Source organism: Sturnira hondurensis, unplaced genomic scaffold (assembly GCF_014824575.4).
Source record: "Sturnira hondurensis isolate 20B ecotype Veracruz unplaced genomic scaffold, ASM1482457v3 Scaffold0010128, whole genome shotgun sequence".
Lineage (NCBI taxonomy): Eukaryota > Metazoa > Chordata > Mammalia > Chiroptera > Phyllostomidae > Sturnira > Sturnira hondurensis.
The window spans coordinates 40,455,694-40,480,470 of NW_028082759.1; the positions used below are offsets into that span (position 1 = coordinate 40,455,694).

The window sequence follows — 24,777 nt, forward strand, 5'->3', positions numbered from 1 at the left end:
AGTGAGAAGTGCCTTGGCTCTTTTACCACCTCCACACTATATATGCATCTATATATGTATATTGATAAGGTTTCCTCTCTCTTGATCAAAGCCAAACCCCTACACTTGAACTTTTGACTTCATCTCCTACCAGATAACTGCTCTAGCAATTACCTCTTCTGTAAGAACTCAGACTAGGGACCGATCTGTTTCAGCTAAAAATAAGAACAGGTAGGTCTTCTACGGTCTTTAGAGTGAACAAATACCCTATTTTCTGTTACTACATTATGCCCCAAGTAAAGGCCAATTTAATCACAGATGTAAGAAATAAAGTAATAAAAATGGTATTTCTCCATTAGTTAAAAAATTATTTAGAGACAAAATGTCAAAACAAGTCTCAAAAAATTAACAGAAAATTTTAAAATCTCCTACAAGTGCTGATACTAATAATGGCAAAACTGTATCAACAGATAACTAGCAAGTTAGATGGCAGAAACAAATGCTAACTGACCCTTAAAGATATGTTTAAGCAGGACTGTAAAATTAAGTTAGTAAAATATAAGTTTAAATTATAATATATTAGAGGGGTAAAGTAAAAAAAGGTTCACACAGAAAAGCTCTCCCTCCTATGCCATCCTCTTATACCACCTTCCTAGAAGCAACTCAGCAATTTCTCATTTATTCTTGCTCACAGATCTGCTTATATAAGCATTGTTGTTGATTATTACTATATTTAACTTGCTGTTACTACTTTAGATACTCACATAACTCATCCATAGTAACATACTTCTGTTTCACAACTATCTATTTTGAAATATCAAGCACCCTTACATAGATAAGCATTATCTACAGACATAAAAAAATCAATCACATAAAATTGCCTTCAGTGATTTGTGAATAATTTCCCCAAACCAAAAAAGTCTTACCTAAAGAGAACCGGATATGGATCATCCCTCTCTGGAGGTCCAGTAATACGCGCCATTGTTGGGAAAGACTTTACAGGAGGCTGGATCATTGTATGAGGTGCAGTTTCCATTAAATGGAAAACTTCTTCTAGGAGGTTAACAAGCTTTTCTATTTCTCCTTCACTTATATTTGAGGAGTCCAAAAGATCCATATCCATTGAAGCCTCTACCTCATTTTCATATTCTGGGTTTGTCCTTTCAAGTCCAGTATCTGTGTCATGATCAGGTTCACCATGGTTAGGAACAGATGAAGTCTTCTCTGCCAAATGGTCACCAAGTCTTTTAATCTCTGACAAGATTTCATAGAAATGGCACTTCTGAAGGATAGCCGAGCCAGCAGTAACAACCCTCACAGTCTGATCTAAAAGTATGAGCCCCAGAAGTCTTTGATAGCCACTTTTCTCACCTTGCCTACCTCTTAAAAAGGCTTCCATTCCTTCTGTCATACTAATGACACTGTCCAAAGCTTTAAAAGCATTTAACTTAAGGGAAGATGAGACATGATCAGCAAAGAGGAGCTCAAATAATCCACTGATCACTCCTGCTTGTAGCAGTCCCACAACACCTTGAGTTCCACATTCTGCTAGGGAGGACACTAATTTGGTCCCAGCTTTAAGTTGTCGGACATTTAAGGCAATGGGTTGGCGAAGGGCTACTTGTAAATTTAAAGCTTGCATGGTCCAGTCTACCAACTGGCCAAGGGAGTCTTGTTTTGTGTTCTTCAATTGCAAATAACTTAATCCTTTTATTATTAAACTTGGAATTTCTTCTAAAGCTGTTACCCATTTTGCACCTCTGTCTTCCCGATATAAATCCAACAGTTCAGTTAACTTTACTGAGGCTTCTATTGCCCCTGAATTTTCTTTATCTGGACCTTGATCTTTCATTCTACTGATTTCAATTTCAAAAGTAGTCTTATACGGACAGCTGAAGTATAAAAGTGGCACAAGTTCCCTATCATATGGATCATACGTCATAGGAGGAACCGAAGCTAAGTCTTCAGCAGTGTATTCAACATCAAAGTTTGGGTACTTAAATGTTTCACGTTCCAAGTCAGCAATTCCATCTTCATCACTGGAAATTTGTTCATAACCATCATCCCCTGAAAATTAGTTTTAGTAATATTTAAATATTATATCATTATTACTTAATGCAAAATATCTGATTAATCAGAAAACAGTTTAACAGTATGGCAAAAAATAAGAATGACTTCAACAAAATTAACGTCCTCCCCAATTACTAACATTTATCATTTCTAATAATTATGAAGATATTTCATAAGCAAAGTCTTCTATCATATCTGTTCAGCTTTACAACTAAATATGCTACAGATATCTTTTCCTAACCTAAATAAAATTAGAGGTAAACTTGCCACCTCCTCTCCCCCTCTCTAAAATGTCCTCTCATTAAGAAAACAGCCTGCCTGAAATCTAACTACTATTACTTGACAGTCAAATACAGTACATCTAAAAAGAAGACTTGATCTAGGAGAGGAAGAGTAAAGAGGGATGCTAAAAAAGTATCACCTAATGTAAATAAGTATCACTGTAATACTGAAATGAGCCTCACTCACATAGAATAAACCAAAGCAGACTAACTGTTGTTCTGCACAAATGCTTTAAACATTATATACCATTTCTTGGACAAATTAAGAATCAAAGAGCTTGAATATCTCTCACTTTTGCTTCTAAAGAAAGTAAGCCTAATTAAAGTAGGCTTTAGCATCATGCTATCACATATACCTAAACTAAGATCTTCCCCTCCGCTGAATTTCTAAAAAACAACATAGCTTTTTGTTGAAATATCTAGATGCCAGCTTACAACACCATTCCTAACTCTGAAAACAGCCCACCATATTCCTAGTCACTATGTATTTGCTGCATGACCCTGCTTCCCTGAGCAAACCTGAGGGTACCAAGGGGCAGCTTATATTGTAGCAAGTCAAACAGACTATCTTTCCCAAGAAACTGGAAATGGAACCGAGACACAGCCAGGTAAGTGACTGATTAAAAAGAAGAGATTAAAATTATGGGGTGAATAGAAAAAGAACAGTTAGCTGACAGAAAATAAAGTAGCAACATAAAGAAAAGCTGGAAATCCCACCTCTAGTCAAGCCCAGTTATATTCCAACCCTTGGGATTCCTGAAAGTCTACCTTTGTTATAAATTTGTTTGCACTGCTCAAAGGTACCTCAAGTTAGCTTCTGGCACTTGAAACTGAAAAGTCCTAGCTAATATAACCCACCTTCACCTTCTTCATCTTCTTCACCTTCTTCCTCTTCGTCTTCTTCTTCGTCTTCAGCAATACTGTCCACTGTATGTCGATCATCCTCATCCTCATCCTCTTCTTCCTCCACTTCCACATCATCCTCATCCTCCTCGCCTTCTTCTTGCTGTTCCTCTTCTACTTCCCCTTCATCAGAATATTGACCTTCTTGGGGAACAGAATTCCGATCAGGAGAAATGGGCTCAAAGTAATCTTCTCTATGTGGAGCATCTTCTTCCTTGTCACCGGATACTGAAAAATTGATTATTTTTTTAAATTCTAACTACACAGAGTATTTATTTAATTCAACTACAACTGACATACAATATTATTATTAGTTTCAGATGTACAGTAATTAGACACTTTACAAAGTGATCACCCTGATAAGTCTAGTAACCATCTGACACCATACATATTTATTCCAATACTACTGTCTACATTCCCAATGCTGTAGTTTACATCCCTATGACTACCTTTGAAACTGGTAATCTCTAAGTCTTAGTTCCTTTCACCGTTTGTACCCATCCACTTAATCCTTCCCTTGTGGCAGCCATCTGTTCTCTGTAAGTGTATTTTGTTTCTTCAGTTGTTTTTTAGATTTCACATATAAGTAAAATCACATGATATTTGTCTTTCTCTGTCTGACTTATTACACTTAGCATAATACCTCTAGATCCATCCATGTTGTTGCAAGTGTTAAGACTGCATTCTTTTTATTGTTAATTTTCCACTGTATATATGTACCATCTCTTCTTTATCCATTTATCTATTAATGGAAACCTAGATTGCTTCCACATCTTGACTATTGTAAATAATGCTGCAATAAAAACAGGGTTCTATATATCTTTTCAAATTAGTGTTTTGGATTTTTTTAGATAAATACCCAGAAGTGGAATTGGTGAGTCACATGGTAGTTCTATTTTAAAATGTATTTTTACTCCTTATCCAAGGCTATGTTGATTGATTTTGGACAGAGAGGAAGGGCAGGGGGAGAGAGAGGAAGAGAAACATCAATGTGAGAAATATCAATCGGCCCCCTCCTGTACACAACCTGACTGGAAATCAAACCCACAATTTTTTGGTGTACAGGATGATGCTCCAACCAACTGAACCACCTGGGCAGGGCTTTATTTGTAATTTTTTGAGAAACCTCCATACTATTTTGCATAGCAGCTGCACTAATTTATATTCACACCAAGTGTGCATGACAGTTCCCTCTTCTCCACATCCACAAACTTTGTACATTTTCTGATGATATGACAGATCCTCTTACAGGTCTGAGGTAATATCTTATTGTGGTTTTAATTTGCATTTTCCTGATAATTAGTGATGCTGAGCATTTTTTCATGTCTATTGAACATCTGCACATCCTTTTTTGAGAAACATCTATTTAGGTCTTTAAGGCAGAGTTTATTTGAATAGTTTAAATAACATAAGGCAGCACGACTGGATATTGCAATTACATAATAACATTTTACATGATTTAGCTTCTTTTTAAAAAATACTATTTTTTTAAAGTTGCTTTTAAAAAATATTGAGTATACATTGCAAAACTTTATATAGTGAGAATCAGGACTCCCTGGTGGCCTAGTGGCTAGGATATACAATGAGAATCAAATATATTACTTTATATATACAATAAACTAGTCCTTTACTGTTTACCTATTAAGTAACTATGAGGACTTTTATCTCTTTCAATACATAGTGCTCATTTTTACTGGTACTCTTTTGTATATACCACTATAGCACATTAACCCTTTATTTTCAAGGCAATGTTGGTACAGCTACAAATTAATTGATTTTTTTAAAAAATAAGTTCATCAAAAACCCAAGAAAATACTACTGCACAGTAAGAAAGGGAGAGAAACATTCATCAAGATTTGATTACTAGCATTGTTTTTCTTTCATCAAAAAGCACTATATAGTCCTGACTGGTGTAGCTCAGTTGGTTGGGATATTGTCCTGCGAAGCAAAAAGTTGTTGGTTTGATTCCTGGTCAGGGCATGTGCCTGGGTTGCAGGTTCAGTTCCCAGTCGGGGTGTGTGCCTGAGGCAACAGATCAATGTTTCTCTCCCTCTCTTTCTTCCTCCTTCTCTCTCTCTCTAAAAATAAATAAATAAAATCTTAGAGGAGAAAAAAAGTACTATTAACATTAATCGAGAGTGTTAAAAAAAACTAGCACTGATTTTATTTGTACCTGGCAAAGGCATGGGATCATCTTCATCATCATCAGGTGGAGGGGGTCCTGGTGGAGTTCGTGGTCCCCGTGGCTGTGGTCTTGGAGGGCTTCCATTAAACTGATCTTCTTTCTCCCCATCAGCTACAGTTTTATTAGAGACAGAAAAAGAACGTTCAAATTATTAAAAGTACAAAGAAATGAATGCATGACAATAACAGTGTTTATCATTTGCATTTTTCATCTTCAGGATTTATTGATTTACTTTTCTGTTCTGATGTCTAATAGAAATTGTGCTAATTTATATTAATGAAACTTAGAATTTCTGACTTCCAGCCCTGGCTGGTGTAGCTCAGTGGATTGAGCGCTGGACTGCGAACCACACAATCGCGGTTCAATTCCCAGTCAGGGCACATGCCTGGGTTGCAGGCCAGTTCCCAGCAGGGGACCCATGAGAGGCAACNTCCATTAAACTGATCTTCTTTCTCCCCATCAGCTACAGTTTTATTAGAGACAGAAAAAGAACGTTCAAATTATTAAAAGTACAAAGAAATGAATGCATGACAATAACAGTGCTTATCATTTGCATTTTTCATCTTCAGGATTTATTGATTTACTTTTCTGTTCTGATGTCTAATAGAAATTGTGCTAATTTATATTAATGAAACAGAATTTCTGACTTCCAGCCCTGGCTGGTGTAGCTCAGTGGACTGAGCGCTGGACTGCGAACCACACAATCGCGGTTCAATTCCCAGTCAGGGCACATGCCTGGGTTGCAGGCCAGTTCCCAGCAGGGGACCCATGAGAGGCAACCATACATTGACATTTCTCTCTCCCTCTCTCCTTCCCTTCCCCTCTAAAAATAAATAAATAAAATCTTTATTAAAAAAAAAAAGAATTTCTGACTTCCCACATACCAAAATATATAGTACATATACTTTTAACCATTATCCCAGAGAAATAAACCTATTTCCCTGCAGGAAGGTGTACATTAATGTTCATACCAGCTTTTTGTGCAACAATCAAAAACTGAAAACTACCTAAATGTCATTCAATGACTGACAGGTTAAATAGACTATTATACATTCATGTATAATTGTCTACATGTAAAACTACTCAGCAATAAAAAAAGAGCTACTGATACATGCAACAAAATGGATGAACCTCAAATTAATTATGCTGAATAAAAGAAGTAAATCTCAAGACAATACCCACTGCATGAAACATTTAGGTAACATTCATGAAATAATATAATTATAGAGATAGAAAATAGATTAGTGGCTGCCAAAGTTAGGGATGGGTGAAATAGGTATGGCTATAAAGGAGTAACACCAGGGAATCTTGTGATGGTATAATCAAGTTTCTTGATTGTGGTGGTGCTTATGAAAGGTCAGACATGACATAAAATTGTATACAATTGTGAGCATACACACACACAAAGTACATGTGTAACTGATGAAATCTGAACAAACTCTACAGACCATACCAAACTCAATGTTTTGTTTTGTTTTTGACACTGTACTACAATTGTAAAAGACATTAGTACTGGGGGAAGCTGGGGAAGAGTTCAGAAATGTCCCTGTACATTTCTTTGCAAACTCTTATAAATCTATAATTACATGAAAATAAAAAGTTAAAAATATACACATATACATACAGTGCATAAAGTATCAGCTGTAAATAAGTCGGTAAATTTTAAAAATTCTTAGAGTAGCTATTACACATTAGGTACTGTAATAAAACTAAAGATCAATGAAACTCAAATCCAGTTCTTAGAAAATGCAAACAAAATGGACAGACCCTTAGCTACACTCACCAAGAAAAAAGAAAGTTCAAATAAATAAAATCAGAAATAAAAGAGGAAATATTATAACTGATACCACCAAAATATAAAGGATCCTAAGAGACTACTATGAAAAATCATATGCCACCTTGGCTGATGTGGCTCAGTGCACTGAGTGCTGGCTTGTGAACAGAAAGACTGCAAGTTCAATTCCCAGTCAGAGCACATGCCTGGGCTGTGGCCCAGATCCCCACTTGAGGGTGTGTCAGAGGCAACCAAATGGTGTTTCTCTCCCTCTTTCTCTTTCCCTTCCTCTCTGAAAAAATTAAATCTTTTTTAAAAATGCCAACAAAGTGAGCCTAGAAGAAATGGATAAATTCCCAGAAACAGGCAACCTATCAAAAATTAAATATGATAATATAGAAATTCTAAACAGACAAGTTACTAGTAAGGATATTGCATGGGTAATAAAAAACCTCCCAGTAAACAAAAGTCCAGAACCAGACAGCTTCACTAACCAAATTTTCAAAGAAGAAATAATACTAACCCTTCTCAAACTCTTCCAAAATACAAAAGAGGAAACCAATCCAAGCTCATTTCATAAAGTTAGAATTACTCTGATACTAAAAGTAGACAAGGGTGCCATAAAAAAAGAAAATTCTAGGCCCATATCACTGATGAAGATAGGTGCAAAAATTATCAAAATTAGCAAACCAAAATCAGTAATACATTAAGAGGATAATATACCATGATCTAATGGGATTTATCCTGGAGATGCAAGGACAGTTCAATATCCTCAAATCAATCAATATGATACACCACTCTGACAAAATGAAGGATAAAAATCACATAATCATCAATAGATACAGAAAAAGTGTTAAAACAATATTCAATATCCATTTATTGTAAAAATCTCAACAAACTAGGTACAGAGAGAACATATGTAACAAGCTAGGAACATACTCAACAGTAAGAAGCCGAAAAATTTTCCTCTAAGATCAGAAACAAGACAAGGGTACACACTTTCGCCACTTTTATTTAACACGGCACTGAAAGTTCTAGCCACAGTAGTTAGGCAAGAAAAAGAAACAAAAGGTTTCCAAACTGAAAACGAAGAAGTAAAACAAGTCACTATTTGCATATGACATATGACATCTGTCTGGAAAAGTCCAGCCATTGTTAATATAACAAGAATAGTTTGTGCCGCATCAATGTAACAAGGAGAGTGGACTGGAACATGCACAGGTGAACAATGATGATTTCACTGTACTAGTTAATGGGGGTTGTAGACCCCACTGAGTGAGCATGTGTACCATGTGGCCATCGCATTCAAAATGACTGAGCGAGTACATACAGAAGGGAACCAATTCAATGTTTGTCTCTCACATCAATGTTTCTTGCTCTTTTCCTCCCTCCCTTCCCCTATCTCTAAAATCAAAAATTAAAAAGAAAAAAATTAAAAATTAAAAAATAAGCATAAAAATAAATATATACTAAATTTACTATTCTTAAATCCTTTTAGAGATCATTTTGATAGTAAGCTACGAGTAACCACTAGATTACATTATCATTTGCATATTTCAATTTTTTAAAACCTCAGGTCAATTTAAAAAGCATTCTAGAAAAGTAGAAAAAGAAAATAAAATGGCCCTGGCTGGTGTAGCTCAGTGGATTGAGCGCGGGCCTGCGAAACCACATGATCGCAGTTCGATTCCCAGTCAGGGCATGTACCTGGGTTGCAGGTCAGTTCCCAGCAGGGGACTCATGAGAGGCAACCATACATTGATATTTCTCTCCTCCTCTCCTTCCCTTCCCCTCTAAAGATAAATAAATAAAATCTTAAAAAAAAAGAAAATGTAACCCCATCAAAATAAAAAGAAATTCGAACAGAAAAGAATGGGAAGCTGACAGATTATTTTGTCAAGTCTTAAGCAAGGTTCAAGAAGTAGAAGAGCTCTTTGAATAATCTTTTCCTGCCATAATGAGCATAGATGTCACTGACAAAAGCAAATTTCAAATTCTTACCATGTTTTGGGTTCCTTTTCAAACTTGGCTGTGGTTGAGGTGGTGGTGGAGGTGGAGGTGGCGGTGGTGGAGAGTCTCTGTCATGACTTATCACTCTATCCACTGATCCATATATCGCCAGTGTCAGACAATTATACCAGCCTCTTAGCACCAAACCATCAGTATTCACCTGATTTGTTAGGGAAAAATATCTTTCAAATTAATGTTTTAATATGCCAGAGTAAACTGGTATCAAACTACTTTGTGGTTCAACTTAAGTCTTTAAAAGTATGCTGAAAATGCAAAGGTCAATATTGGTGAAAAATCATCCAGAAGCACAGCTTTTATATGGCCCTCTAGAATTACAATACTTAGGCCTGTCTCAACAATGCATCTCCCTAGTCCCATACCTTATGCCAAACATGTTCAAAAAGCTTAGCCAGTGCTGCTGGCTGGTGTGGCTCAGCGGATTGAGTGCCAGCCTGAAAATCAAAAGGTCGATGGTTGGATTCCCAGTCAGGGCACATGCCTGAATTGTGGGCCAGCTCCCCAGTTGGGGGCATTTGGGATGGGCAAGAGGTAACTGATTGATGTTTCTCTTCCTCTCTTTCTCCCTCCCTTCCCCTCTCTCTAAAAATAAATAAAAATAAAATCTGAAAAAAAAAAGCTTAACCAAATTCCCAACAAAGGGAATAAAAATGAGAATGACATTAAGTGGGAGTAATTGCCAATTAATGAAATAAACTCCAATAATTACAGGGGATATGGAGGTGAACAAAAGTACAAATTGTGCCCAGTCTCAAGATTTATAAAGTCCATAAAATTGTATAGCATTCTTTTTACATGCCCAACTCAAACATGCAAGTATGTTTTTTGTTCTCACATTGTACTTAAAAAACATTAAACAGAACGTTTGTTAAAAACTTTGTTATAAAAAGATCAAAGACTTTACCAATGCCATTACCTGCAACGCATTCTTATAAAATAAAAATAAGAAGTTATCTCAGAACTTACCTACATTTACTCCTTTATCTTCACAGTAACTATGAAATGTAGTCAGAGCAAATATTATCAACAAATAAGAAACTGGAGTGTTAGTTATAAGAACCTAGACTAGAAACCAAAGCGCCCCTGACTTGTGAATTCTCTCTACAGTCTACCATGCTAGGTAAAGATAAAAGTGTAAGTGGCAATTAGATCCCTTCTAGAGGCACAGTAAGGACCAAACTGTTACTCTCTTTGCTAACTCTAGCAAACTCTAGTAAAGGGAAACTGGGGACTAGAACAAACACTCATAGACTATGCCCAGGGAGTGACAGACTCCATACAGAAATCCCATTAAAAAGAAGATAAGAGATAAGGAAGAAGAATTTTAGTCCTAACAGGATGCAAAAGATTAAATATCTGTATCCCACCAAAAACAAACAACAGGCTGAGTAGTCCTTTATGAGATCACAATTATTTTTGGATTTAAGATCTTCCATGATTCAGATCTAAATGCTTCTAGAATGTCATTTGATACATCAAGAAAAAACAGGCATATTTTTGATATGAAAGTAAGAAATATGACATATGTTTCTTAGGAAACCTTAACTAGGACACAATGGGGTCTAGTAATTTACCTGCTTATCATGTTCTGGACTTGCCCTCTTCTTCCTAACTCAAGTATAAAATTAGAAGAAAGAGCTTTACAGGTGAAAATGACATTACAATGCCTTTGCTCATGAACACAAGAAGAATCAGACAAGTAATGATGATATTTTGCAGAGTGAGAACCAAGTAAGCTGACATCCTGCATCACTGGTTTATTTGGGTCAAAAACCCTGAATGAGGTGAAAACAAACAGTAATAAGGTGAAAACTGACTTCTAGAATTACCTTTGAGTTGGGTCTAAAGATGATGGAAGTATTCTCATCATATTCCAGGCTGCCAAAAGAAAAGGGATAAATATGTGGGTTCAAATACTGACCATCACAGTTCTTGAAGAATTCTTTCTTAGATTCAAGCATTTTAATAAAATCATGCTAAATTTTCATTTTGATTTAATAAACTATAAAGGCTGGGTTTTACTGACTACCCCAAAAATGTTATTTTTAAAAAGTATAAAACAAATCTCTTAGAAATTATGGTATAATTGATTTGGGTTAAGTGTGGATATCAGTATTTTTTTAAAGCCCCAAGTAATTCTGATGTACAGCCAGAGTAGAGAACCATAGCATCATAGTCTTCAAAAAATGTACTATACTGGGATGAAAAAATTTTAAAGGCACCTATTTTTATCATGTAGGTACTGACATAAAGAAAACATTCTATAATATTAAAAATTAGCTGCTTTAGATTATTTACCTTTCCATCATTTAAAATACAAGCTTAGCCCTGGCTCATGTAGCTCGGTGGATTGAGCATAGGCTGCAAACCAAAGGGTCGCTGGTTTGATTCCCAGTCAGGGCACATGCCTGGGTTGCAGGCCAGTTCCCAGCAGGGAACCCAAGAAAGGCAACCATACATTGATATTTCTCTCTCTCTTTCCTCCCCTACTGCTCTAAAGATAAATAAAATCTTTTTTTAAAAAGAATATCAAATATCAAAATAATTGGTTTTAATAATACTTAGCATGTATTAAATAATCCAAAAATGGAATCTCTACTCACAAAATTCTCATTTTGCAAAATGTGACTATAGAATTTTAAATTATGCAGTAGTGAGATACAAAAGACAGACACAACATTAGCTCTCATTGTATTTATATACTTTAAGAATCAAAAGGCACTCTTTTCCAAATTAGATTATCATCAAATCATGATATGTATAAGAAATGCATACACCCATAAAAAGCAAACAAAACACGGCTAATGTTTCACACATTTAAAGTTTTATTTTGTACATAAACTCAACATCTTCTTAGGGGCATGTCATTTCTTTAATACCACCAACTGAAAAAAATTAACCCTGAGTTCTTGGGTCTACCACCCAATTTATTCTATCTAAAGAATAAAAAGGAGCCCTGGCTGGTGTAGCTCAGTGGATTGAGCGCAGGCCTGTGAACCAGACAATCGCGGTTCGATTCCCAGTCAGGGTACATTCCTGGGTTGCAGGCCAGTTCCTGGCAGGGGCCAGTTCCCAGCAGGGGACTCACTTCTTTGCACAAGAAGCAACCATACATTGATGTTTCTCTTCCTCTCTCCTTCCCTTCCCCTCTAAAGATAAATAAATAAAATATATTAAAAAAAAGGAATAAAAAGGCTTGCATACTAATTCACGAGTTTCTGGTGAAATTACCTAGTAGGTACATACCTTCCCAAACGGTCAAAAACTGGGGCACTTGGTTTGCTTACGTTGTTAAAGAACAAGTCTAACTGAAATGTATGTGGAGACGTCTCCCTATAAATGAAACAAAGTTGAAATGTCAGCCTTTGTAATAAACAGTTCCTAAATTTTAAAAAAAAGTACATATAGATTTAAAATCAATTCTAGAATTAAAATATTCCTGATCTAAATAACAAAAGTATACAGTTAATTGTAGTATTTTCTGTAATTTTATTTACATCCAATTCTCAAGTAGCCAGTATCATTTTTAAAATCATCAAGCATCCTTTACTTGCTACTTGGGATCATTCTGAAATACCTAAGTTTTAAAATTTTTAATCAGCCCTGGCTGGTGTAGCCCAGTAGATTGAGTGCGGGCCTGCGAACCACACAATCACAGCTCGATTCCCAGTCAGGGCACATGCCTGGGTTGCAGGCCAGTTCCCAGCAGGGAACTCACAAGAGGCAACCATACATTGATATTTCTCTCCTTCCCTTCCTCTCTAAAGATAAATAAATAAAATCTTTAAAAAATAAATAATAAATAAAAATTTTAATCAGCCCTGCCTGGTGTAGCTCATCGGATTGAGCAGGGGCTGTGAACCAAAAGGTCACCAGTTCTATTCCCAGTCAAGGCACATGCCTGAGTCCTCTCTGGACAGGGTGTGCTAGAGGCAACCACACATTGATATTTCTCTCCCTCTCTTTCTCCTTCTCTTCCCCTCTCTCTGAAAATGAATAAATAAAATATTTTTAAAAGAATTAATCTATTTTAAAGGCAAAGTCTAATTACCAGTAATAGTGTTATAAAGTTATACAATTCTTTGTATCATTATTTTTTCATTGGCAAAATAAACCAGAAGTTAACTAACTTCAAGTTGAATATTATAATTCAATTTCAACTTAATCCACATTAATACAAACTGATAATTTAAGCATCAAAGCCCTAAATTGTGACTTAAAGCCTAAAATTGAAATTTGCATGGCAATAATTTACACAAAATATTTTTATTTTTTGTAGATTTACAGTTACAATTAAATTTATTTAATTGGCATTACAATGAAATCTTGCTACATTTTATACACACACACACACACACACACACAGAATCCTTAGCTGAAATTCCTTAGGCTCATCTAAAATTTTGATTTTATCGAGGTTCGATTCCCAGTCAGGGCACATGCCTGGGTTGCAGGCCAGTTCCCAGCAGGGGACTCATGAGAGGCAACCATACATTGATATTTCTCTCCTTCTCTTCCCCTCTAAAAATAAATAAATAAAATCTTTAAAAAATGCTTTAAAAAAAAAGATGGCACTTATATAAAATAAATAAATAAATAATAAAATCATCGCTTCTCGGCCTTTTGGCTAAGATCAAGTGTAGTATCTATTCTTATCAGTTTAAAAAATAAAATCTTGATTTTAAACACTGCTTGCTTTGTTGTTAATTTACAAAAAATTCCAAATGGTAAAAAATGTAATGCCCAAAGTACTATCACAAAAATTTCCTCATGCACTACTGGCAGAAGTACAAGTATGATATTCTCAAAGATAATTATGGAAATAAAATTCAGGAAACTGAGAAAATATTCACAATGTTTGATCCAGAAATACTTTTTTTCTAGTAAGTGTATCTATCGAAACACTCACACACAAAGATTTTTCTTCAAGAAGATGTTCATTAGCGCGCCTGCGAACCAGAGTATCGCGGTTCGATTCCCAATCAGGGCACATGCCTGGGTTGCAGGCCAGTTCCCAGCAGGGGACACACGAGAGGCAACCATACATTGATATTTCTCTCCCTCTCTCCTTCCCTTCCCCTCTGAAGATAAATAAATAAAATCTTAAAAAAAAAGAAGATATTCATTAGAACCATCTAATGGTCCCCACATGAAGAAAGAGTCAAATAACTACTTTCATTAGATTATGCAGCCATTAGTAATCATACTTCCAAATAAAACTGAATGATGTAAAAGTAGTCCTAGCATAATGTTAAATGAAATAAAGGAATACACAGAATGGTATACAGTGAGGTCAAATTAGCAACATACATTTATTTACCTCACCCAAATTCAACTATTACACACTCAAGAACTCTAGTCCTCTCCCTCCTACCCTTCCTCTTCCAACCAGACCCTGGTTTCCAGCATCCTGAAAAAGGGAAAAGGGCTGATAGTAAATTCGTTACTTTTGAGGCACCAAAGACTCAGGTCCTGGTCACTGAAAAGTGATTTAAAGAATCAATGGTAATTTCACTGCACTAGACTTTAACCCGAAAGCTTGTTGAGTCAAACCTAACCTTGTGTAAGGTACCATATTTACAAAAAAATAACAAGCCATATATAAAAAGACATGTTAAAAAACAATGCATCATGTTAGGATTCTCTCAGGATAAAGGGTTTATAAGAATTTTAATTTTACCTATATAATTCTGAATTTTATAATGAAACAGTTATAAAGTATGCGGCACAGACACTATTTGATACCTACCATTACTTTAAACTTTCAGATGTCAGGCTTCCTGACAGCTTACATTTGTGTAACTGAATTAATACTTAATTCTACTGTTTTGTAACATATTGTATATAAAGTTGTTCCTGCCAATTTCGTGTTTGGAATTATTAAAACATGAACAGGCCTAACAATGCAGCTCAGTTGGTTAGAATGTCATCTTGATACACCAAGGCTGTGGGTTTGATTTCTGGTCGCAGCACATACACGCAGCAACCAAAGAATGCATAAATAAGTGGGACAACAAACTGATGTCTCTCTCCCCTCTGCCTTCCTCTCTCCCTCTCCAAAAAAAAATCAATTAAAAACAGTTTTTCAACATAAACAGCCATTTACCCTGAAGAACAGCTAAGAAAAAGGACAGATAAGAAGGAAAATGTAACTAATACTCTTATTGCAGCTATCGGTAGAGATCCAATTGGCCTGCTATAGTAGCCAGCCTCCAAAATGGCCCCAAAAGACTCCTGCTTTCTGATACTCACAGCCCTGTGTAGTTCCCCCCACACACACTGTACCAGTAGAATGTAACCAAAAAAATATATAATAAAAGTGACTCACTTCTGATATTAAGTTATAAAACACACTGACTGTGACTTCCTTTTTGAACATGCACTCTCACTCTTGGATTATTCAACTCTTGGGGAAGCCATGTTGTGACATGAGCACCCCATAGAAAGGATCTCCTGGCAAGGAACTGAAATCTGCCAACAGCTGTGAGAGTGAGAGTGAGAGTGAGAGTGAGAGTGAGATTCTAAGCCTACTCTCCAGTCCTAATCAACCTTCTGACTCTGCAGCCAGGCCCATATCTTGACCATAACCTAATGAGGGAACTTAAGCCAACTAAGGTACGCCCCCGTTCCTGACCCTTGAAAATAGTGTGAGATGGACTTCCGGCCAAAATGGAGGCGTAGGTGGAAACACTGTGCCTCCTCGCACAACCAAGTTTGAAGACAACAAAGTTTTAGTAACAAAAACACAACCAAAACACAGAAAATTGAACTGTACGGAAGTCCGAAAACAACGAACCGCTCAGCCAGACCTGTAAGAGGGACAGAGCCAGCGGCTGGTGGAGTGAGGTCTCGCAGGAGAAATCAGCCAGACTAACCCAGGAGCGAAGGCAGCGGTTCGCAGATCCCGGGCGTAGGGTAGCAATGGATAGACCCAGTGAGGGCGCAAGGCAGCTGGCTGAGCACGGTCACACATCCACACACAGATAAACCAGGTGAAGGAGCGAGCAGTGAAACAGACTGTGCAGGCCCCAGCAGCTTGAGGGAAGCAGCAGAGGGGACCGCCACTGCCCCTCTCTGACCCCGCCCCCATATACATTGTCACAACCCAGCAACTGGGTCACCCCGCCCTGGTGAACACCTAAGGCTCCACCCCTCATACTTTACAGGCGTGAAGAGACCAAAACATTATGGCTCAAGAACAACAGCTCAAAGCCCCAGAGCCAATAATTCTAAGTGACCAAGAGATAGCCAACCTATCAGATGCACAGTTCAAAACACTGGTGATCAGGATGCTCACAGAACTGGTTGATTACAGTCACAAATTAGAGGAACAGATGAAGGCTAACCTAATTGAAATGAAGGGAAATGCACAGGAAACCAATAGTGATGGAAAGGAAAGTGAGACTCAAATCAAGGGAGTGCACCAGAAGGAAGAACGAAACATCCAACCAGAAAAGAATGAAGAAACAAGAATTCAAAAAAATGAGGAGAGGCTTAGGAACCTCCAGGACATCTTTAAACATTCCAACATCTGAATTATAGGGGTACCAGAAGGGGAAAAGAAACAGTCACGAGTGGAACACTTATTTGAACAAATAATAAAGGAGAACTTCCCCAATCTGGCAAAGGAAATAGACTGCCAGGAAATGCAGGAAGCTCACAGAGTCCCAAAGAAGTTGCACCCAAGAAGGAACACACCAAGACACATCATAATTACATTAGCCAAGAGTAAAATAAAGAAGAGAATCCTAGAAGCAGCAAGAGATAAGGAGACAGTCACCTATAAAGGAGTTCCCATCAGACTGTCAGCTCATTTCTCAAAAGAGACCTTACAGGTAAGAAAGGGCTGGAAAGAAGTATTCCAAGTCATGAAATCCAAAGACCTACAGCCAAGATTGCTTTATCCAGCAAAACTTTCATTTAGAATGGAAGGACAGATAAAGTGCTTCTCAGACAAGGTCAAATTCAAGGGGTTCATCATCACCAAGCCCTTATTATATGAAATGTTAAAGGAACCTATCTAAGAAAAAGACGACAAAAAATATGAACAGTGAAAGGACAGCCAACTCAGTTATTAACAACTACACCTAAAACAAAAGTAAACTAAGAGGACAGCTACACTGGGAGTGGAACCACAGAAATGGAGATAACATGGAGGGTTAGCAACAGGGGAGTGGGAGGAGGAGAAGGGGGGAGAAGGTACAGAGAGTAAGTAGCTTAGATGGTAGGTAGAAAGTAGACTGGGGGGAGGGCAAGAATAGTATGGGAAATATAGAACCTAAAGAACTTCTGACACATGGACACAAACTAAAGGGGGGGGGGATGATGGGAAAGGAGGTGTGCAGGGTGGAGGGGAATGAAGGGGGGAAACAGGACAACTGTAATGGCATAATCAATAAAATATATTAAAAATTTAAAAAAAGAAAACAGTGTGAAATAATGAATGCTGTTAACTTCACTTAATTTTTTATGTGCAAGAGATAATGAATAGGACTTTCTTGACCAAAAGCAGTACAATTAGAGTAGACTGTAGGATGCACTATCATTTCTCCTTTTCCATTCTACACACATCTCCCTTTATAAAAAAAAGTAGAAAGAGCCCTGGCTGGTGTAGCTCAGTGGATTGAGTGCGGGCCTGCGAACCAAAGAATCGCAGTTTGATTCCCAGTCAGGGCACATGCCTGGGTTGCAGGCCAGTTCCCAACAGGGGACGCATGAGAGGCAACCATACATTGATATTTCTCTCCTCCTCTTTTTCCTTTCCCCTCTAAAAATAAATAAATAAAATCTTTAAAAAATAGAAAGAAATTATAAAAAGCATAAGTTTTTATTTCCTTAAACATGGAAAAAAGATATGAAATCAATCGTGATCTCTTCTTATAAATATTAACCATTCTTATTTCTTTGTTTTGCATTTGTTTTTCTTTTGAATTACCTGAAAACATTTAAGATATTTTTAAAGATTTTAATTCATTTTTTTAAAAGATTCTATTCATTTACTTTCAGAGAAAGGGGAAGGGAGGGAGAGAGGATGAGAAACATCAATGTGTGGTTGTCTCTCCCACATCCCTTACTGGGGACCTGGTCCACAACACAGGCATATACCCCGACCAGGAATCGAACCAGAGACCCTTTGGTTCACAGGCCAGCACTTAATCCACTGAGCCACACCAGCCAGAGCCATCTGAAGATTTTATATCTACTTCTATTTTTCACATTTATGAAGAAATGAGCCCTTCAATTTTGAATCTGTACCATAACACTCACACTAAATAGTTTATTTAACTCATTCACATAATAGAAAATGAGCTATCACAGCATGCACATAAGAAAATGTGGTACTGATATATAATTAAAATCAAAAGATGATTATTCATTCCTCTATTTTATTATAATAGAGAAATAATACTTCCTCTATTATAAATAAAGGAATAGAATAGAGGAATATAAATAAATAAAGTCAGTTACAAGAAAGTTATCAACAACTCCATGTCTTACATTTTATTTTCCCACAGAACCTAAGAAAGAGAAAGCCTTAAATAATAAACTAGCTCAATACGGCCAATGGTTAATGTGTAGCTACATATTTTCAAAAAGACACATGTATCAGACTAAGAAGATTGTCACTAAGGAAAACTGATTACTATAAAACAGTGTAATAAAGTAACAACAAAAATGTATTTCTAAATATTCAGACTAATTCTTATCTATTTTCAAGAAAAAAAAAAGGTTAAAAATACTTCACCTACTACATTATGCCACCCTAGAATATTTTGGAATTATTATAAACCTGTTTCTTCTAATTTAAAAAAAAAAGAAAAATTTTAAGATTTTATATATTTATTTTTAGACAGAGGGGAAGGGAAGGAGAAAGAGAGAGAGAAAAATATCAATCCAAGAGAAACACCGACTGCTCTGTTGCCTTTCACAAGTCTTGACCATGGACCAATTGCAACACAGGTATATGCCCTGACAGGGATCCAACTGGCGACCTTTCGTCTTGCAGATGACACCCAACCAACTGAGCCACGAAGGCCAGGGTAAGAAAGTACTTAGGTCAAATAATTATTTAATCTAGTACTTAGGTCAAATAATTATTCTTTTCAAGTTTATAATGATACATGGATTACACAGAAAACCTAGAGTCACTTTATAAAGCAACTACAACTGAATAAAGTTTTAGGGATTTTTTTAACTTACAAAATATTACTTTAAAATTTTGCACTTATGAATATGTTTCTACTGAAACCTACATGATTTTATTAACCAATATCACCTCACTAAATTCAATTAAAATTCTAAAATAAATAAATTATAAAAAAATAAGAGATCTGTTCCAAGGAAAACCTTTTAGTCCAAAATACTTCTAAAAGGAAAGTTGACTTACCCATATGCTCTATTGTCAGGCAGGCTGCTATGGGCTCTTACTCCTGGGGGTATGACTCGGACTTCATTGATATAAACCACACATGGAAAACGAACCACATCTATATGAGAACTTTGCTTTAAAAAGATGGGGGAGAAGGACATATTGTAAGCAAAATACTTTGTCTATTCAAAACTTACTGATCTTCAAAAAATTTACTTATCTTTAATTTATTTCATTCAGAATGTCACAAATAATCTTAAAATACTCTCCATATCATTAAAACAGTGCAATTCTAGTCCTTATAATGCTATATAAATCACTCTAAAAATAGCTGATGCTAAAATGTACCTGGTTAAATCTCTCCATTTGCATAACAACACTTTTTACAGCGTATTTCCTCCCTGGTGTTTTGCTTAGGCCAGTACAGACCTACAGTCCCTTACTGAAAACCTTTTCGAATCCTGACCCTTCAGATTTTTAGAAAAGTAATATAATACAAATGCTGCTTATTATTTAACACCCCTAGTGGCTTCTGGAACAATACTTTATAATTAAAACATTAATATTTCTGCCATCACATATTTAAACAATTCTATAGGCAAAAGGTGGAGGGAATAGGGGACATCTGTAATAGTGTCAACAATAAAAAAATTTGAAAATAAATAAAGATTCTAACTAGTATCATGTCAGTTCAGATCAGACTACATGGCCAAATGAATTCAGGGCAGATTTCTCTGCCATTTTAGAATTTCTGAATTATAGGTAAGGGATTGTGGATCTGCACTAAACTTAAAATACCAACAAATATCAACAGAAGCCATATAGATACTGAATAGTTGAGGTAAACCCTCTTCGAAATTTAAAAGAGAAAAAAAATACACAAACTAAGTTTGTGTATTGTGATCACAAGCAAAAGAAATGGATAGCATAAATGTAGTATATACTTATTTGTTATCATTTGACATAAGATCAAACAAAAGAAGCTCTTGTGATCAAGAATTTTTTAACTTTTCACATTGTTTTTAGACTATTTTATATCAACTTTTCGTAGCAGTTCAGCCAACCATCATTACCCAATGGTCAAAGTTCATAATGAGAAGAATGGTTCATACACTATTTGCACCAAGACAGATCAAGTCTTCAGTCTCTTAAAGCTGCAAAGAATATCATGCATATCAACAGACCAAAAGACTGGTAAATTTGTCTTCCCTAAAATGTAAGAGGATGACTTCCCAATTTTGCAATTTAAACTCAGAGATTATAATTAAATATATAGGGCCTAGAAATCTTAATAAAATGTTTACTATTGAGTAAAAGGGGATGGACTCACATGAATAAGTATGAAGGACACATGGACAATAACTAAGATGGGGGCGGAGATGGGAGGGGGTGGGGAGCATTGGGGAGGTGCAGGGCTGGGAATACAAGAAAGAAAACTGTACTTGAACAAAAGTTAAATTAAAAAAAATGTTTACTATTCAAATGCTTTAAAGTCTCAAACACATAAATGAAACAGGGTGAGTTCCAAGTGTGTCTGATTGATAGTTGTCTTCCAATGCCAATTTTTTTCTTCCTGTAGAGAAATCTGAGCTGGCAGAAGTGAACCTAAGACCAGTGTGAACATGATTACTAAATTCTGATAAATGGGATGAAAATGAAGATCATACAGACAACTACGGGTCATGTCCTTTAATGGTAAGGTTTCGACTTCAGAAAATTCCTTCCACCTCTTCTTCTAATATTCTGTTGCTTTTCTAGAATATATAAGTTATAATAAGCTATCATGAACAAGGGAGTCAATACCCTAAAGATGGCAGGGGAATAATACAGAAGAATGTAGAGCTGTCATATTAGCCCTAGAATACTTAAAACCAGACTATTGAAAGCGAAAATTCTATCATCCAATCCACTGTTATTTTGACTTGTGATGGCAGCTCAACTTGTATCCTAATTATTACAAATATGCTGTACATATTCAACAAATACTTCAATAGACTTATATAAAAAAGCATTTTGCCTCAAACGTTGGTGCTATGTGTCCTTCCAATAAAGAACTGCTCTACTTAAAAAGTCTATTGCAGTCATGTGTTACTTAATGATGGGACAAATTCTGAGAAATGTGTTATTATGTGATTTCATCACTGTGCGAACATTTAGGGGCTGTGATGAACAAAATAAGAGATTTAATGAAGCAAAAGAAAAAATGATGCAATCAAGAGATGAATAAACACAACATGTATGAATCTCCTGCTGGCATAACACAGCATACTGTTTTTCACCAAACTTTTTGTAAGTAGAAAGAGTATACTCTAAAATAACTAGAAGTATAATATAATAAATACATAAAACAGTAATATTATCATCAAGTATTATATACTCTTTATTATCATGTATTATGTACTGTAGATAACTGTGCTATACTTTTACACAACTAGCAATGTAGTGGGTTTATTTACACCAGCATACCACAAACACATGAGTGATGTGTTATACTAGGACGTCACAAGAGCTAGATGATGGTAATTTTTCAGCTCCATTATAATCTTATAGGACCACTATCACATATCCAGTCTGTCACTGACCAAAATGTTTTTATGTGGCATGACTGTACATAGAAGCTATTTTACTTAAATGGTCATAAAGTCTCATTAATATTTACAAAAGGAACTTAAAACAAAAGTTTATCAATTCTATCCTCCTCTACCCTGCCCGCCACTAATTAATGGATGGTTTTAGTAGTTAGGATATAGTCATTGTGGACCTACAGAAATGAACTTAAGGTTTTAAAAACAGCCTTTCAAAATCTATTTTGTCTGTAAATAGGAGAGTTTCTGTATTAGGCACTACCACTATATTCAATAATTATTTCTACACGTTTATTAAATGTTTATTATGTTCCAAGTTATATAGGTTCTATGGATACAACGACAAGACAATCTCTGCCATTAAGGAACAATCTGTTGTGACAAATTGCTATGATACAGATGCACACAGGAAGCTATGAAAATTCATAGGGGTACTTACCTAACTCAAATTTGTGAGGGGGAAATAGTGTCAGGAAGGTTCCCCTAAAGAAGTAGCACCTTAGCTAATTAATTCCTCAAGAAAACAATCAGTGGAAGAGAAGAAAGAGTCTTCCAGGTAAAGGAAGAAGCACACACAAAAGGAAAGCAAGCAAGAATTTGGAAGGGTCAAGTAACTGCAAGCGTAATTCACCACAATTACAGGGCAAAATAGGGGCGTGAAGTAGCGCAGAGTAGCCAAGTACAATCAATAGAATTACAAGAAATAAGATTTTCATCCACTTCCAAAAGTCAACTCCAAATCCATTATGTCCATCTACAACCTCTCTACTGAGCCCCAGACCACTATATCCAACTGCCAACTGGACATCTCCAATTGAGTAGCCCTCTGACACCACAAACACAGCAAGTCCAAAACTGTACTCTCCTATATCAGTGATAGCACCACCATCCATACAATGGCCAAGACAGAAACCACTATGGCTTCAGAAATCACCCATGGCTTCTTTCTTGTCCTCTCTCACCTAAATCATTCACCTAAACATCCACCAAGTCCTACAGATTAAACCTCTAAATTATCTTCCAAATCTATGTAATTCCCTCCATTCCTGCTGTCATCCCCTCTAGTTCTATATACTACGCACTCTAATTTAAGCACTCTAATCTAAAAAACAGCAATAGGATCCTTTTAAATGGTTTTGTGCTTCTTTCTTGCCCTGCTCCAACTCATTCTCCTATTGCAACGCGGTCTCTTTGGAATGTAAATCTTATCCCTGCTCCGTACTACCCCCAGGCCAAATTTCTTCTTTTTTTTTTCTCATTCTTGACCAGAACACTTTATTTTACAACTTCAATATCCAATATGAATTGCAGTCCATAACTTCATGAACTTCTCACCTAGCTCTTGTAAATAGTTCTCATTTTCAGTCTTCGTCATCAGGAGGCATGCCTAATTCTTCATCTGTCCACTGGGAAGGATCTGGACATGGAAAGTGACCCAGGACAGCATTTGAGTCGTTCCAAAAGTGCCCGAGAATCCAGAACTACATGGTTGCACTAAAGAACTCAGCCTGGTTCACCTGGGATCTGGTGAGCTGGGGAAACTGTCTGGACTGGGGCTCTGATGTGCACACCACCACCAGCAAGACAGACTCCGTTTCCAGAGACCTGCGCACAGAGGCCCCTGAAGAGGCTGCCTCCACCTCGCATGAAAGTCGCCAGCTTCGTCACAGCCAACATGCCTGCGCAAGTCAGGAGAATTTCTTGATCTTAAAAGCAAGTATGGCTCCCTTTTATCACTCCAAATGTATAGCTCTTTATCACTCCAAATGTATAGCTCAACATGCTCTTTTTCATCTTTATCATGCTACTGTCCCTACTTAGAATCCACCTACACTCCTCTGTCGTAATGCTTCAGATGTCAACTTTCTCCCGAAAGATGAGCCAGATCAAGTCTAAGTAGGTGCTTCTTCTTTATACTTCCAAAATCTCCTATCAAACTAAACTATAGTCACCTCCTTCATCTCTCCCATTAGACTGTTGTTTCAAAAAGACAAGACTCAAATCTGAATTTACTCAATATTCACAGTGCTTAGTGTATTAATTTAATGATTGAAGGACATTTATTAATGCTTAATAAAAGCTTATTGTGTTGTCAGAGTTTAAATTACAATGAAGTAGAAGCTTAAAATATCTAGAAGAAAACATAAACGTAGGAAACAGACTGAACATCATGGAAGGGTTATTACATGATTAGGAAGCTAACAGGATTGTGAAGAACAGATTGGTCAGATTCCAACACTGAGCCACCTCTATCCATTCAGGAGTCATTGTGTGTTCAAAGGTCACAGTACAGATGTCTCCCCTTCTTTTCTAAGGGTAAACTAAGGCTATCTCATCTATTCCTACCATTTTCATGATCACTTCTGTTCAGATGAGTTCCAAATTGGTTTCTTAAAAAATTCTGAAATGAAGTAGGACTTTCTAGCATCAACCACTTTCATAGGACTTAATTTTAACCCAGCAATTCCATTCTGAAAATAAAGAAATAATTAAAGATATATAAAATAATTTAGCATCAACAATATCACATCACTGTAAAAAGTCAGAAGCCTAAATGCATAAGAATTTAATATATAAATAGCATTACCACTTAAAAAAATAAT

General features: G+C 36.3%; 1 protein-coding gene and 2 pseudogenes across 2 annotated transcripts in view; 1 reads left to right on the forward strand and 2 right to left on the reverse strand.

Annotated features, from left to right (window-relative positions):
• The window catches only part of VIRMA (vir like m6A methyltransferase associated), a 56,276-nt gene that overhangs the window by 27,678 nt on the left and 3,821 nt on the right, over positions 1-24,777 (reverse strand). For both annotated transcript variants that reach the window (XM_037058743.1, XM_037058742.1), the window contains exons 2-8: positions 19,608-19,723; positions 12,467-12,553; positions 11,050-11,098; positions 9,194-9,362; positions 5,407-5,529; positions 3,189-3,461; positions 906-2,046 (exon numbers count right to left, since the gene is read on the reverse strand). In XM_037058743.1, coding sequence (XP_036914638.1) covers positions 906-2,046; positions 3,189-3,461; positions 5,407-5,529; positions 9,194-9,362; positions 11,050-11,098; positions 12,467-12,553; positions 19,608-19,723 — 1,958 coding nt within the window. The remainder of the gene's footprint in view (positions 1-905; positions 2,047-3,188; positions 3,462-5,406; positions 5,530-9,193; positions 9,363-11,049; positions 11,099-12,466; positions 12,554-19,607; positions 19,724-24,777) is intronic.
• LOC118995618 (uncharacterized) lies at positions 13,828-13,932 on the forward strand (annotated as a pseudogene).
• On the reverse strand, positions 23,416-23,886 carry LOC118995568 (NADH dehydrogenase [ubiquinone] 1 beta subcomplex subunit 2, mitochondrial-like; annotated as a pseudogene).